Source organism: Colletes gigas, unplaced genomic scaffold (assembly GCF_013123115.1).
Source record: "Colletes gigas isolate AHSC1104 unplaced genomic scaffold, ASM1312311v1 Colletes_gigas_Sc00016, whole genome shotgun sequence".
Lineage (NCBI taxonomy): Eukaryota > Metazoa > Arthropoda > Insecta > Hymenoptera > Colletidae > Colletes > Colletes gigas.
The window spans coordinates 4,137,780-4,153,336 of NW_025106645.1; the positions used below are offsets into that span (position 1 = coordinate 4,137,780).

General features: G+C 32.7%; 4 protein-coding genes across 7 annotated transcripts; 2 read left to right on the forward strand and 2 right to left on the reverse strand.

Moving 5' to 3' along the window:
- Positions 1–5,116, forward strand: LOC122400130. Of its 3 annotated transcripts, none has more exons than XM_043401394.1 (10): positions 1–94; positions 816–1,108; positions 1,187–1,390; positions 1,494–2,051; positions 2,118–2,293; positions 2,373–2,451; positions 2,555–2,881; positions 2,973–3,478; positions 3,740–3,972; positions 4,476–5,116. In XM_043401394.1, exons 2-10 carry the CDS (start codon positions 902–904, stop codon positions 4,760–4,762), a joined length of 2,577 nt encoding a protein of 858 aa, XP_043257329.1. In that variant the 5' UTR covers positions 1–94; positions 816–901; the 3' UTR covers positions 4,763–5,116. The 3 variants fall into 3 exon arrangements, with proteins under 3 accessions (XP_043257329.1, XP_043257328.1, XP_043257330.1); XM_043401393.1 differs by lacking the exon at positions 1–94 and adding an exon at positions 563–693; XM_043401395.1 differs by lacking the exons at positions 1–94; positions 1,494–2,051 and adding an exon at positions 563–693.
- A 775-nt stretch (positions 5,117–5,891) lies between these two features.
- On the reverse strand, positions 5,892–7,623 carry LOC122400151 (mannose-1-phosphate guanyltransferase alpha-A). The gene is made up of 5 exons (XM_043401446.1): positions 7,489–7,623; positions 6,772–7,348; positions 6,427–6,703; positions 6,093–6,357; positions 5,892–6,022 (listed from the first exon to the last, which is right to left on the reverse strand). Exons 1-5 carry the CDS (start codon positions 7,529–7,531, stop codon positions 5,922–5,924), a joined length of 1,263 nt encoding a protein of 420 aa, XP_043257381.1. The 5' UTR covers positions 7,532–7,623; the 3' UTR covers positions 5,892–5,921.
- A 1,070-nt stretch (positions 7,624–8,693) lies between these two features.
- On the reverse strand, positions 8,694–14,345 carry LOC122400089 (congested-like trachea protein). 2 transcript variants are annotated; one of them, XM_043401319.1, is made up of 6 exons: positions 14,128–14,262; positions 13,549–13,639; positions 12,960–13,074; positions 12,260–12,574; positions 9,101–9,274; positions 8,694–9,019 (listed from the first exon to the last, which is right to left on the reverse strand). In XM_043401319.1, the coding sequence occupies exons 3-6, from the start codon at positions 13,057–13,059 to the stop codon at positions 8,832–8,834; spliced, it is 777 nt and encodes a 258-aa protein (XP_043257254.1). In that variant the 5' UTR covers positions 13,060–13,074; positions 13,549–13,639; positions 14,128–14,262; the 3' UTR covers positions 8,694–8,831. The 2 variants fall into 2 exon arrangements, with proteins under 2 accessions (XP_043257254.1, XP_043257253.1); XM_043401318.1 differs by lacking the exon at positions 13,549–13,639 and having other exon boundaries at positions 14,128–14,345.
- On the forward strand, positions 9,345–11,946 carry LOC122400088 (carboxypeptidase N subunit 2-like). The gene is made up of 6 exons (XM_043401317.1): positions 9,345–9,634; positions 9,848–9,979; positions 10,036–10,173; positions 10,255–11,066; positions 11,130–11,679; positions 11,770–11,946. Exons 1-6 carry the CDS (start codon positions 9,596–9,598, stop codon positions 11,944–11,946), a joined length of 1,848 nt encoding a protein of 615 aa, XP_043257252.1. The 5' UTR covers positions 9,345–9,595.
- Positions 14,346–15,557: the final 1,212 nt, after the last annotated feature.

The window sequence follows — 15,557 nt, forward strand, 5'->3', positions numbered from 1 at the left end:
AAAAAAAGTTCTATTTTCGAAAGCCTTCGCGAAGTATACGGATAAATTCCTTACATTCCAACAGTGGTCCAGACTCTCGCAGAGCAGCATCTAGGTGAGAATGTACTTTTATGATTACTTATTTAGTGACATCCGTGGAATGTGGTAAGCAAATTCGTTTCCACCTACGCTTCGCAATATCTTTTCTTTTTTTACGTTACTATTCTACAATAATGCTCTTTCCGGTTTGGGCTATTATGATTTTTATTTGTCTACTTCTGATTAAAATATCGACAGATTTTAAGTGACAATCTATTTTCACCACGTAGAAAAATAATTTTTTATTTTAAAATTCGTGGACATTATTTCTAACTTATCGTAAAAACGTTATTATATTCTGTTTATCTTAATATCTCACCTTTATATTTTTCAACGTTGTCATCTATTGAATATTAAAATAAAAAGAATCAATGACATGCGGGGACGCGGATTAGAATCGGTTTATTTGAATTCATATCTATCGATTGCGACCACCTGTTAATTAAATGCTAACTTCACGAGAAACTTAAAAATGATTGTCATAGAAAAAATGAAAAGTAGTGTTCATTTTTTTTTAAATAAATTTAATAACTTTAAGTTATATTCGTTTGACAGAATGTCGTTATTACAGCTTCACCTTCTTTTATTAAATGCAATTATGATTTTTTCACGAAAGTAATATATTTTCATTTTCTCGTATCCTCGAGTAATAAAAATTATTTAAACGCCAATTTAAATAATGTAAAATGAATGTGGATGAAAACAGTTTAATACATTATGTGTTTATAATTTTACAGAAAACCTTTAATATTGTGGAATGTGTGGCATAGGTTGACAGAAAGAAAAGGTGCTGGATAATCCAAATGGATAACAAAAGCCCATTATGGCCCAGCATCTGCAGACACAACATCAGCACGAATTCTTACCATTGTGTGATGTATTGTTTAACATAATTTCTTTAGCATCATACTTCTGCGACGTTGTCTTTGATTTTGCAATGGTATATGCTCTCGCGCATCATTCTGTAGCTCCTCCAATTCTTTTTCCTTTGAGCATTGTTCTTATAGGAACGTCGTTAATTATTTCTCAGGTTAGCATTTAAATTATAACAAGAAATCTTGATTAGTTTCTATATAATTCATTTATGTTTATTCTTTCTTAATTTCAGATTATTAGCGTACGATGGTATTTATGGGGTGCCAGAGGCAGACTAACTGGTAAAAATATTACAGACTGTAACATAAATGAGAAGAAGGAAAATGGAAATTGGGCAATATGGTGTGTTTTATTATTGCATTCAACTCAAGTCGGTGTATTGTGGAGATACTTTAAACTATTTATTCCAGTTAATTTAACTTATGTTAAACACGAGGTAAGCTAGATTTTCCAAATTTTAAAAATCTATAATTATTTTTTTCTATGTTTTGTTACTTCGATGTTTTATTAATAAAACGCACAACATTATATGTTATTAGGTGAGAGAACTCTGTGTATTACGCCTTATTCATGCATTCTGTGAAGCTGCCCCAATGTTACTTTTGCAATTGTATTTATTGTCAATTGGAGTTAACAACGAGTCAAATGCAGATGTTGGAAAAGGAAAAGAAAATGAAAACAGAGACAGTGACAAGTTAGCAAAGCTAACTGCAGTATCTGCTGGACTTTCTCTGTGGAGTGTGTGTTGGGCAGTGGCTAGTTTTAGCAAAGGTGCAGCGCGTTTGCGTAACTTAGAACGTTTGGTGTTGACATGGCTAGGTGTGCTGGCACAACTAGCATGGCGGCTAGGGACTGTAAGTGCTAGAGTAGGAGTATTGGTGGCTTATGCTTCACTCTATGGTGGGCAATGGCTGTTAATCGTAATGGCTCTCCACTGGTTGTCGATGTTGATGTGGTTACTACTTACACCTGATGGTCTTTTTCATGGTGGTGAACATTTGCCTGTATTAAGAAAAACATCTTTAGCTTCGCTTCTTGCATTTGTTTACATATTTGCATATGTAAATTTACATGAAACAAATCATCGTCAAAAAATGGTAAGTGTAAGTGTATGCATCTTAAGTAATGCCATTCTTATGAATAATCTCATTCTGTCTGCATAGGTAATTTTTTATACAGTAATGTTTTTGGAAAACAGTCTGCTCATCGGTGTGTGGATAGTAGGAGTTAATAGAAGCGATCTTCTTCCACATCAACATCATCCAAACCCTGTAACTTTAGTACTGACACTTTTAGCTTTATTTTTCGGCGGTATGTTTTTCATGGGCCTTTATTACAGGTAATTATAAAAAGATACAATTTCGTCCATTCATTTTGTAAAAATTTTTCTTGAACTGCAGTTTTTTGTTTATCTTTAGGTTTTTTCATGTAAGAAGATTAAGGTATGAAGCTGGTGGCAGAATGACAGCTTCGAATCTCACAACGTTACCAAATCAGGTATATAATTTGAAATCAAGAAACACAATAAATAAAGCTAATGTAACGATTCTCATAGAAAAATGAGAAATTGGTTTTTAAAATAAGAAAATAATATTTGTAGGACAATTTGGAGGAGAAGCAAATAGAGTATATGGAAGACAAAAAAGTAAACATAAGTGTAGGGATGAGAAGAGTTAAATTGAGCAATGGAGGAATACCAGGGGTGTTTAATTGTCGTTTTGCCAATCCAACTGTAGTGAATCCAAATCGAAAAAAGAAAAAGCCAACTACGTTTGTACCACCTCCGCCACCGCAATCTCAAACAGGAACAGTATCAGCTTCTATGAACACGGTAGGAGATGCGAAACAGTGGCTTGGCATGAACAGTAGCTCGCGTCAGTTAATACCATTCTGGAAAAAATCCATAATATCTTCTAACGTAATACAGGTAGCGAATTATTATATCGATTGTTATTAAAAAACTTTAAATTCATACACCTTTGTTTAACTCATACTAAATAATTTATTATTTGAGACAGAATGATCATGACAATGAGCAAAAAATCGGAGCGGACGCTGGAACAGGTGGTGGTTCTCTGAGCGTTAATCTGATAAGAGAGAAACTTCAAGAGAAAAAACAACAGCAGCTACGAGAATTACGGGCTATACAAGAAGAAATAAAAGAAGGAAAGCTGTTCCCTCCGCCTTCTGCATCGGCATCGTCATTCTCGTCATCGCCTGCGTCGAATCAGCAACCGCCGCCTAACACAAAATTACACACTTCTCCTAGTTCTCCTTTATTTACATCTGCGCCATCTGTACTTGATCAAAATGGAGGAGTAACGTTATCTTCGTGGCCGCCCGTAAAAATGCATTGCCTTTTACCGCCACCACCATCCTCTTCTTATTATCCGAACGTTCATCCTTCGAATTCGTGGAGGACGACGCAAAGGGAAAGAGCGGATACGCCGGAAATTTTACTTGCACCGCGATGTCTTCCTCATCATTATTCTTATTGGGCACCATCCGCTCACGTTAATCACAGGTAATGAAAAATCAAAACATAATATAACGGTGACCGGCACTACACTTTCCGTTCAGGCGGCGTCGGTCCCTAGAGGCCAACAGTATCAAATTAAAACATTAAAGTTGTCTTTTGTTTAAGTAAACGTTTTATATTTACACGCCGCCTAAGTGGAAAGTGAAAAAAAATTAGTTCGGTGTTTAACGTGTTAATACCTGAATTTTATTACATTTACAAGATTGTTGACGACAAAATATACATTTGAATAAAAATAAATCGCAGATTACGTTCAAGTCAAAATGGGGGAGAAGACAGTTCTAAAGGCGAAGGAGAAGTAGAAGGAGAGATTAGCGATATGGAAGGTAGTCAAGTATCGTTGCCTCGAAGTTACACGCTTCCTCGTGAATTTAAGTATAATCATCCAAATAATACTGCGAGAGAACGGGAACGACGCGTAGGAAGCAGTAAGGTCACAGCCTCGCGTTTCTACTTACCTTCTACCAATAGCTCTGACGGTAGGCATATTTTAAAATTTTTATTATTATTAAAACTTGAATAAATTATTCTTTAAAATTATTCTCTGTTAACACGTTAAACGCTATGTCGGTTCTTGAGAACCGACACTAAACCAAATGTTTAGGTAGCGTCGTACAATGGGCCATTCGCCCCGAAAATGCAGTAATCTAACCTTCTTTTTCCTTCTCAAATCTTGCGATTGATTTCTTAAGCACTTTTAGTCCGCTTGGAACTGTGAAATTTTTTAGAAACGAGTATTCTAAATGACAATATAGCATTATAGAAGAATTATTTGTTATTTTACCTTTTGTAAATATTTTACAAATTATTATACAGTACAATATTACATTTCTGCGTGCGCACGCATGTTACAGTGTGCTCAAGGTTACTACAAAGTTAGTTTACTCTTGCTAATGAAAGTGAAAGTGTTAAAATCTACAACTTTTAACGATTTAATATTCAGTTTTACAAATTGTGTATGTATACGTTAATATTTGCCCAGGAGATGTAGATAGTGCAGATAACGAAGATGAGACGGATTCTGAAGTACAGTTTCGTATGAAAAACAATTACGGATACAATAATCATTGTGGAATACAACAGCAACAACAGCAACAGCAGCAAAGATATGCGTTTGAAGACAATGATAAAAACGAGTTTTTACATTCCAATCCGGATTCTACGGCAGCTGCTATAATTTCCGGGAATTCTTATCTAAATAATTCGCAAGGGCTGCTACGACCAAGTCAATTCTTCAGAAACAGGGTTAAACACGAAACAAAGCTGTAAAGCTTTTGTTTTTTAATAATATGCCTTGAGAGATTGTATAATAGTTAATTGAAGACTTGAGATAAAAAAGACTGTACATGTTCTATTTTTATAAAATAATTTCTTTTTTATGTGCGTGAGATGTCTTGTAATATACTATATTCAGATAGATTTCTGAGACACAAAGCAGAAGCGAACATGGATTTTAGAATTTTGACAAATAATTTGTCGTTACTTTTCAAATTTAATAAGAAAGTTTCACTTGTTCCTTGTAAAGAACGGATGATGATAATACTCTATTTTATGTACAAACTTAATGCACGACGGATAACCAAGAACGTGTTTATTTAAATAATTGAGTTTTAGAAAGTAAGTACTTAGGATTTTATACGAATTTAATATTCTACACCTACAAATTTTTCAATAAATTATTGATTTTCTTAATTGTACTTTATTATAAAATATACAATTTATAAATCAAAAAATGTATTGTTGTTTTTACACGATATAAAGTATTTGGATCAATCAATTTATTTCATATTGAAAAAATAAATATTAAACCTCTTCTTACAATGGTTAAAAGTATTCAAAATCTTTCAGTCTCTTTATCGTATTTAGTGTGCGTATGTACATTTTTGTCAATGTATACATCTTTTTTCATATTACAATTTAATACATGTATTATATACATATATATATTTTTATACAATATTGTGTAAATTTTCTTATCTTCGATTAACGATAAGTATTTCAATCAATATTAGAATAATTCTTCTTGGTTATAACACAAATATTTATCATAAATCTTTTAACTTATTGATCATACAATTAAATCTGTATTTAATTTACAAATGCAAGTTGTATAGATATAAATATAGAAAAATACATAATACAAACTTCAAAAAACTTTACGCGTGTATACTTCGTTTAATATACAAAGTATATTTTTGTTATATATCAATAATTTACAAACGAATAGTTGAATGTACAATAAAATCATTAGAAAATATCTATATCCATATAAATATTTTATGGATTCATATATTGTGCGTTAATACTAATTTCAACAAATAATAAAAGTTAACAAGAAATGAACGGTATATAAAAAATTATTAAACAGAAATGCATTGTTTTAGATATTTCAACAAATTTCAATTTGGACGCGTCAGATCCAAATATTTTAAAGAATAATTTCGTTCTTAAAGTTTTTTGTAAGTTCTTTGTGTGGTAAGACAATGGAATTCAGTACAATTTTTTCAGCCGCCAAACGTACACTTGTGCCTGTAACATAAGTGGTGGAAATGCATAATTGTTTTTTTTTTTTAAAATCGCCAAATAATAAGTTAATTACCGAGAATCGTTATAGAGGGGTTTAGCTTCCCATTGGTATTAAACAAGGGCAAGTTTTCCATTTTTGCAAATGGTTTGTCAGGATTGGGATCACACGGCGTCCCCTCTATACGCGCCCATTCTCCAATATAACTACTTCTTCCTACTATACTATGCAAGACAATGGAATGTGCTTGAATGTGAACATTAGCTAATATAATCGACTCTCTGATCCTAACTCCAGGTGCAATAATAGCATTTGGACCTATGCTCACATTCGGACCCAACTACAAATAAAGTAGTATTACGTAATTGAATTTGTGTTTTATAAAAAAACAATACAAAAGTTTCATTACCACTGCTGTTGGATGTACAGTAGCTGAAGGATGAATATAAACATCGCCAATGATATGATGAAATTCATTAGTTGTAGGAGAGAGACGATTAGAGTGATTTTTCTTGTAAAGAGTTAAATAATGACGGTTGGCATATATAGCAGAACTGGCCGTTTTAACTTGCGACCACCATCTCAAAACAGGCAATGCAAATAAGCGTCCAGTTCCTGCTAATCGTGTTAATATATCTTGCTCGAAAGATATGTGAGCTGGATCTCTACCATTATCATTAAACTGTCTGTAAAGTAATTGTTAAACTAGTTCATGAGATACTAAGGCAAGTAATAATTTTTAAAAATATCTTACATAAAATTCTCCTGTTGCTGTTTGGCATAAAAAGCATCTGCCATAGTTTGGAAAATTTCTGGAGAAGCAAGATAGACACCACAGTTGATCAATGTTGACACAAATGTTGATGGTTTCTCTACATAATGAGCAACCTCTCCTTCTTTACCAAGGACCATACAACCGTAATTCAAGGACTGTTGTCTCGTTGCTTCTGTAGCCATGATAGTGAGCAATGCCTGTTTCTTTGTATGAAATTCAACTATCTCTTGCAAGGGAAAATCAGCACATACATCGCCATTCATCACAAAGAAATATGTAGGGTTACCAGATCGTATTTGATCACGGAAATGATACATGCCCCCTGCAGTTCCCAGTTGCGTAAATTCTTGAAGATACCTAATGATTATACCATACATATTCGTCATTTCTTGAATAAATTGAGACATGTCACTCGCAAGATAAGACCCAATAATCAATATTTCGCTAAGATTTTCCACCTTTGAACATGCTTCTATATGATGCTGTATTACAGGCAATCCAGCGACTGGAAACAATGGCTTCGGTATATCTAAAGAAAGGGGTCTAAATCTGGTTCCTGAAAAACATAAATCAATTTGATCGTATAATTATTACTCAAATAAAATTCAGTCTAAAAAATTTTAAATTATAGTCAAGGTTATATTTCGTATAGTATAAAGTGCATATTAGGAATAAATATATTATAAGAAAACAAACCTTTTAAAGGACCTCCAATTAGTATAATAGATTTTAGTATCATTTTTATGATCTATATAAAAGTTCCTTCAAACTCCAACAATTGTTTTGCCACGACGATAAAAGTACCGATCTCTATATGCTGGATCAGTGCTGGATGCGGTACGGTAGGGGCCCCCTCCTAAGCACTTCTCAGAAAAAAGTTCCTTACCGAAAATATAACGTGTGACCAGAAAATTTTCCCCAAAATTTTATGCGAATGTTTAAAACATCATAACTTCTAAACGGATTGGAGGATTTTAATGTTTCAAAATTAGGGGTGTGCGAGATCCCGATTGGGACAGGAATTTTTCTCGAGATCGGGATGGAATCCCGAAAACATCCGTGATTCCCGCGAATTTTCAGGATTCCCGAGAATTTCAAAATCCCGAAAATGTTCGGGATTCCCGACATTTTAAGTTTCTCCATACTTCCAACAATTACCAGAATCCGAAAGCCATTGTGTTCTCGAAGATTACATATCTTATTAATCGGGAATGTTAATGTTAGTAATATTGTAGAAAATAATTACAAACTTCGATAATTCTGACAATGCAGAATTTTAATATCGGTAGATATTTCTGAATGGATAGTCAATCACACAATTGTGTTCCGAGAATCCCAGATATTATTCTATATCCCGTACATTGCCGGGAATCCCGCACACCCCTATTTAAAATTCATCTAACACACTAATTTGCAAATAATTTGGATATTAGGTGGAATGAAAATGAAAATTCTCTAGCAAAGTCAGAATGACGAATTTGTGTGGATTTGGAATAAATTTTGAAGATTATTAAACAATTATAAACAGTTGTAAAAATATATATTTATTTATGAAAATAATTATAAGAATATATGTTTATTTATGAAGAAATTATTATTTTGGGCTTCTTTAATTCTTTATACAATCTAGATAAAAAAAAAACATGCACAATTGAAAATAAAGTTCCGAATTTAATTTTTATTTGCAGTTATAAAAAATTTATATAAAATATTAACAAAATAAAGAGATTACGGCAGGAACAAAATACATTAAACAGCTCCATTACAAATAGACAAAAAGTAAAAATCAATTAATATAATAGTACTAATTATTACAATAAAATAAGGTGTGTACGTTCATTTAATTTTTGTTAATAATAGTGCTATTATATAAACTTTTGAGTCATATTTTATATCTGTGAATATTACTGTTTATAGTATCTTTGATTAAACAATGTAAAATACTTTACAAATATACTGTCAATATGAAATTTAAAATAACGTCGATATATACTAATAGTGTTTCTGTTTAAAAAAATTATTATACACAAAAATTTCTATTACAAATTAGGTGCCACCAAATTCAAAAAATTCATAGCAATTTCGAATCCGAGGAAACATGCTGCATTTGCTGGGAATGCACGAAGCATCACAGGTGTACATCCTTTGTATAAAGCTTTTGGTCCCTCTTCTTTCATTAAAGCTATGAACACGTCTCGAATTCCACGTTTGTAAGTACCGTCTGGAGCTAAAAGAAATAGACTAGCAATGAACAATACATTGTATGATATTAGTAAATATTAAATAAAGAATTTCAAACAATGCATACCACTTTGTAAACGGCTCTTTAGCACATCGGGTGGCATTCCAACAACCCAATTTGCAATACCAGCTAAACCACCAGCTAAAATTGTAGGAACTATACCGAGTGTTTCTCCATCTGAAGTCATCCACTTTTTCAAACATTCATATGTCATAAAATACATTCCACTGGCAGGAATATCTGAAAAAAATTTATAAAAAAACAGAAATTTTTATGTTTGTATAAACAAATAATGTATTGTAGGGTAGATTTAACGTAATAACTCCAAAAGAGGATTAAATTCTATATGGATCTGCATAATCCAGGCATTTTGTGAAAACGTTATTTATAATTATAAAGCAGGAATAGTGTATGTGGGTTGCTAGATAGGAAGCATCCTGTTTGATAGGGAACATCAAGGCAGATAGATAATGGTTAACAAAATTCAGTTTCCTTTGAACCAGCGTACCATCACTGGTTTTAAGATCAATTTTTCTTCGTTCCTCGAGTTTCAAACGGATAATGATGACGGTTACACTACTTTTTCTTGTCACTTTACTGGTATATAACTCTTTCTCCTACTTGAAACAAGTTTTACACATTTGAGCATAATACCACTTCACATAAATCTGAGACTATTTCTTCTGTAGTTGTTTTTAAACTTGCTTCTTTACAATACAGATTTTCCTACAAGCGATATCACGTTTAATCAACATGAGAACACGCGCGTAGAGTTAATTGAACAATGAATTAATGAATAAATATGTCATTTAGAACGAGTGCTTTGGGCAAATAATCGATATCGGCAGTGTTTGGGAAGTAAAATGTCCACAAGGATGTTCTTGTGAGGTTCAGAGATTTGCCGATTTGCCTTTACATCGATGGATTCGAACGAGTCAAGATCAGGTATGAAGATTACCTGTTCATCGCTCTTCAAGATTTAATCAATTGGTTCCTCACAGAACTTATCCAATGATGCTGATTTTGAACTTGGTTTAAACATGGATCATACTATGATTACGGAATTTTTGAAAGTAGCAATCTGCGTTGTTGCTGAAGATTATGAAGAACTTTTAGATAAACTTCCCTCAGACATACAGGTCGATATTATTAAATAAAACATTATAATTATAATTCAGTATCAGAAGTACTCAAAATTAATATATACTTTTGTATTTCAGATTTTTACAATACTCGAGTCTGGCATTGGAGATTTTGAGATTCTTTTACAATCTACAACATTTCAACGTTTTACAGACCTGATATCCTTAGATATACAAGGCATTGATTACAATGAACCAGGGCGAAAGAATCTAAGCAATGAGCAAAGAAAACAAGGTGGAATTATATTATCCGTCGATTCTTTGTATTCGTTAGGTTTAAATCTCCTTTACTTGAATTTGGAACGAGTGAAATTAACCAGTCTGAGTCCAACAAAAAAAAACAAAGCCAACCTCGTAATTAAACCAATGAATACAATGACCGATGATGAGAACAGGAATGAACAATTGTTAAATACAGGACACAGATTAATATTTTTAAGTCAACAAAATAGTGGAGAAAATTATGACAAGGAAATACTTCCTTACGACATTTATAAACAAGAAATGGAGGGTTACAAAGAAACTGTTGGGCTTTTTACTGGTTTAGGAGCTTTAACCCATTTAAGAGTTTATGATTGTGCTTTGAAAGATATATCCTGGCACATGTTTGATGGTTTGGATAGCCTTGTCCATCTCTCATTACAAAAAAATAGCCTAAAGTTTATTCCAGAATTTTGTTTTTATGGCACACCTAATTTGAAAGTGCTTTCGCTTGCAAGCAATCAGTTGTTAACGCTTAAAAGTATCGACTTAGCTGGTTTACTAATGCTCAAAGATCTTGATTTAAGAGGGAATAATTTAACATTCTTGTCAGAATTATCTTTCCCACCCTTTCCAATGCTGAAGTCTGCAGATTTTCGAGAAAATCCTCTGGATTCCGTATTCCCAAGGTATTTTATAAACTATAATATATCGAACAAACAGAACATTGAACAAATACTTTTTGATTTTAGTACTTTTGAAATTATGAACACAACACTGAGGCTATATCTGGGTGGTGAGGATTCAAAACTATATTTGCAAAAGAATTCTTTTCTTGGATTACGTCAACTTCAAATCCTACATTTATACAATGTAGAAATACCCGTTTTGGAGCGTTTTGTGTTTCAAGGAATGCCAGAGTTGCTAGAATTAAAAACATGCGGGAATATTTCAAGTATAGAATTTGATGCATTTGTAGATTTAATCAAGTTGCTAGATCTTGATCTGAGTTATTGTCATATTCGTAAGATATCTATGGATGCTTTTTATGGATTAGAAAATATTAAGCGCATAGATTTGTCCAATAATGAACTGGAATTTATTCCACCTGGTTTATTTGGGGTGCAACAACAAAAGGAGCTTAAAGAGATCATCCTTTCGAAAAATAAATTGACCTCGTTACCTCTGGATTTTTTCAAAACGTTGCGCGTTCCAAATAAACAATCGCAATTAACAATTGTAAGACTAGATGGAAATCCATGGGACTGCACTTGTTCTATGACTACATGGAATCCTCAATTGGTAAGTCCAATGAAATATTTTTATTCCGGTTCACGTACAGTTTTTAAAACATAACTAAAGTCAAAGCAATTGTAATCTGTCTAAAAACAGGTAAATAGATTGCGAGAAACAGCACCACGATGCTCGACACCAAAAAGGTTGAAAAATTGGGGAATTTTTCATGCATTGCGCAAAGGTGGTTTACAATGCAGAACTTTAAAAAGAAAACATTTAAAAAAATCTTTAATGGGAAGAAACTATTACGAAGATAACAATATCATCAGTTAGCTAATTCACAAGTAATTAATGTATATGTATAAAAAGAAAATTAAAGTGTAAAGAAGTCTATTACTGTTTAGCTTTTATGCAGTGATTTTATTTTCTTGGTCATGCGAGTTTTAATAATTATATACCGTAAGGAAATTTTATTAATTCTGTATTATAAATTCGTACATAGATAGATATATAATATACAAATATAAACAAATATAAAATAAAAGCGGAAATAATTTGATAAATGTTAATAAAAATATAAATGTACTAAATTTTGTTCGTAACAAAAATAAATTAGAAAGATACGTGATAAGTTGATTCTACATACCTCTTAAAAGGGTAGCACAGGTACCTTTATAAATACTTCTTAATCCTCCCTCTTTATAAAGTTGTTTTATGCAATCAGTGGGCCCTTTGTACTTTGGTTTTGCGTCACCTTGTTGTATCTGAAGAAGACATTTTATTCTTTCACCAGGAGCCATTATAAAGGTTGTAAAGATGCCACTGAATGCACCAGCATAAAATAATTGTAAAGGTGTCAATTGTTCGTCGTCAGTCTTCCTTATCAGTTGTTTGCCCAGCCCATATCCATAAAAACTTATAGCAAATATTGGAGCCACGCCACACAGTGGTACAGCCATACCTAAAGAAAGAAATATTCTACGTGATCTGGTAAATATAATTTTATATAAGAATCTTTTCTATACGTTAAATCTATTTTATACTTTATATTTACAATTGCGGTACATTTTCTCAAATAAAGCAAGATTTGTGTAACAATAACATTCACAAAATATCATTTTGTCAAGTGAAACATAATAGTCAAACTTGTCCCATGCATGAATTATAAAAACTTGATTGAAGAATGAGGAATACCATACAAATTTTACACTTCCAATTCAAAATGGAGGTATAAGATAATTTTATAAAGTGTTTTGACTTATTTTATGTTCTATTAAAACAGTGTAATTGTAGACTGGAATGTTTCATAGATTAAGGATTATATAATATTAAAGTATTATATACACCTTTATATAAACCACGTAATCCTTCACTTGCTATTGTTTTCTTAGCACAGTCCAGTGTTCCACTATATAAAGCTGCTTCATTTGGACCTGGCAAAGGCATAGTTTGAAGACGTACCTGTTAAAATAATTTCTCTTTTTCATACATTTATATAATACAAAAAGTTTTTTATTTTAACATAATAACATTTTTCAAAGAAAAGTATACTTCAATATAAAATATACTGAAAAAATTTTGGAAAAATAACAAAGGAAAAAGGAAATTTAAGAATTGTAATTCATTCTTATCTCAGTTTCAAAATAAATTCATTTTTGTAGTTTATTGCAATATAAAAATATACAAGTTATAAATATTCGTGTAATTTAAATATAAGATTCCAATTAATATACCTCATTGTAAAAAGGAAGCTTTATTTATCTACAAAACAAAATGTTTGGTGTTCTTGCATAATAAAAGTTAAATCTAATTCTATATTTATAGATAATACAAATTAATTACATATTTAATAATTAAAAGTACAAATAAAACATTTTCAACTATAGATTTATGTACAAAATTTAATGTTGTCAGCATACACAATGCTTCCTTTACCTAACATTTCCATTATGAGAGCCAGTCCTCTTCAAGGAAAAGGAGCTCAATCCTAAGTAGGATTTAATAATCTTACTTGGATTAGGTACAGCTGAAAAATGGGGGATGATCTTTTACATTGAACCTTACAGAAACTTTCATTCTATCCTACATATATATCTGTTTATTTTTTACAACAGGGCTGGCAAACTTTTCTGTGTTACCATAATGTCAATTTTATTATGTTTACAATGTTCTATTTTGTTTATAGTGTACAGTGGAAGAATCAAATGGATATGATGGGAACAAACAAAGTGGAAAAGGAATTGCATGAGGCTCAGATTGCAAGTTCATCAGCCCTGCTTTTTAACTTAAAAAAATGTTTTTCTCTTCTAATGATTTACTAGAAACGATTTTCTTTTGATTCTCTATCTATTAAGTATTTAATAAGTAATAATGGACAACTAAATTCCTTATAGAAGAGACGAATAAAATAAATTTTTAGTTTCGTCTACCGATGTTACGTGTGGTTTAGAAGACTTTTTTTTTATATTAATCCATTATTAATTCATTTACTCAATTACAATAATACAACCTTACTTTTATCGTGTCTAAAGGATGTCCTGCGATTACGGTACAAATTCCACCGAATCCTCCGCTCAAGAAATATTTTATTGGACTTTCTTTATCCGACATTTTAGTAACAATTTATGTAGAACAAGGTTCGGAAAGAACTCATAAAACAAACAATCGATGATTACTAATTGTCAGAAGTAACAAGTCACAAACTCTGCTGCCTATCACACTAATTCAGTGAGTTTCTCAACTGACCGCCATCCATAAGAAGAGGCCGTTAAAATCACCTCTGAATTTTCAGGTCGGTATGGCAGTCAGATTGGGCCACGAAAGTCCATAAGGTGAAAGCACAGACGAGGTATACGACGATATCGTATACCTCGTCTTAGCTTTCACCCAATGTATTTTTTCGGCCCATTTTTCTGGGGCTCTAGAGTCCCATTACCATTTTCGTGTCATTTGCAACATTACCAACAGATTTAGACACGTTGCAACTGTTTGACCATCAATACTAATTCAGTGAATTGTTTCTCAACTTACGAGGGCGCTAAAATCACCTCTGAATTTTTCGCTCGGTATGGCAATTGTTCGAACTGACGTACAAAAAGACAAAAATTAACGAGATACACTCTTCCAAAGTGGAACAAAATGTTAAAAAGATCATGCATCAAATTGTAAGGCGATCCTCGTAAGAAGGCTTTAATCTTCGTAATGGTTTTAATGGGTCGATGATCAACAATGACGAGGTTATGGTCACTGGTGGTCAACAGTGAGGTTGACATCAAGGTCAGCGGTCCAGTGAAGATCTAGAAATGGTCAAGAGGTGGGACCAATCGAAATAGTTTCTTTGTAGACAAGACAGTCTTAACTGTTAACTTCAACCTTGGCTCTGACTGGTCTCCCCACCCTTTCATCACTTTAATCATATAAGCAGGGTCTCTGTGAAGAATTCTTCAGTCTCGTCGCGGATTCGGGAGTGGGCAAGTAGCCAGAAGTGAACGGGGGACCGCTGATGACCTCTGCTGGCAGCTGCTGACCATGGCTGACCATGGCTGACCAGTGCTGACCACTACTGACCAGTGCTGACTCACGTTCCTGCCACTACTGACCACTACTGACCACTGCTGACCAGTGCCGGACGGTGATGACTACGGTAAGAACTGTTTAAAAATTCTCTCCCCTCCTTTATTCTATCGTTTGATACCAATTTCGCTTCACTAAACTGATTTTGCCTTGGTTGTCTAACTGACGTTGCTATAATATGAATATTTTCTTACTTTACAGCTGACCCACTGGTAAACTACCCTATGTACTGACAGCAAGTAGTAAGTCCACTCCACTTATTTATATTTTATTATTTTTATTTGTTTGTTCGATGTGAATTCAACTTCATTTATCTATCTGATTTTATTTGGTTACTATGAATGTTCCTTTTCTCGGTTTCCACTTTTACA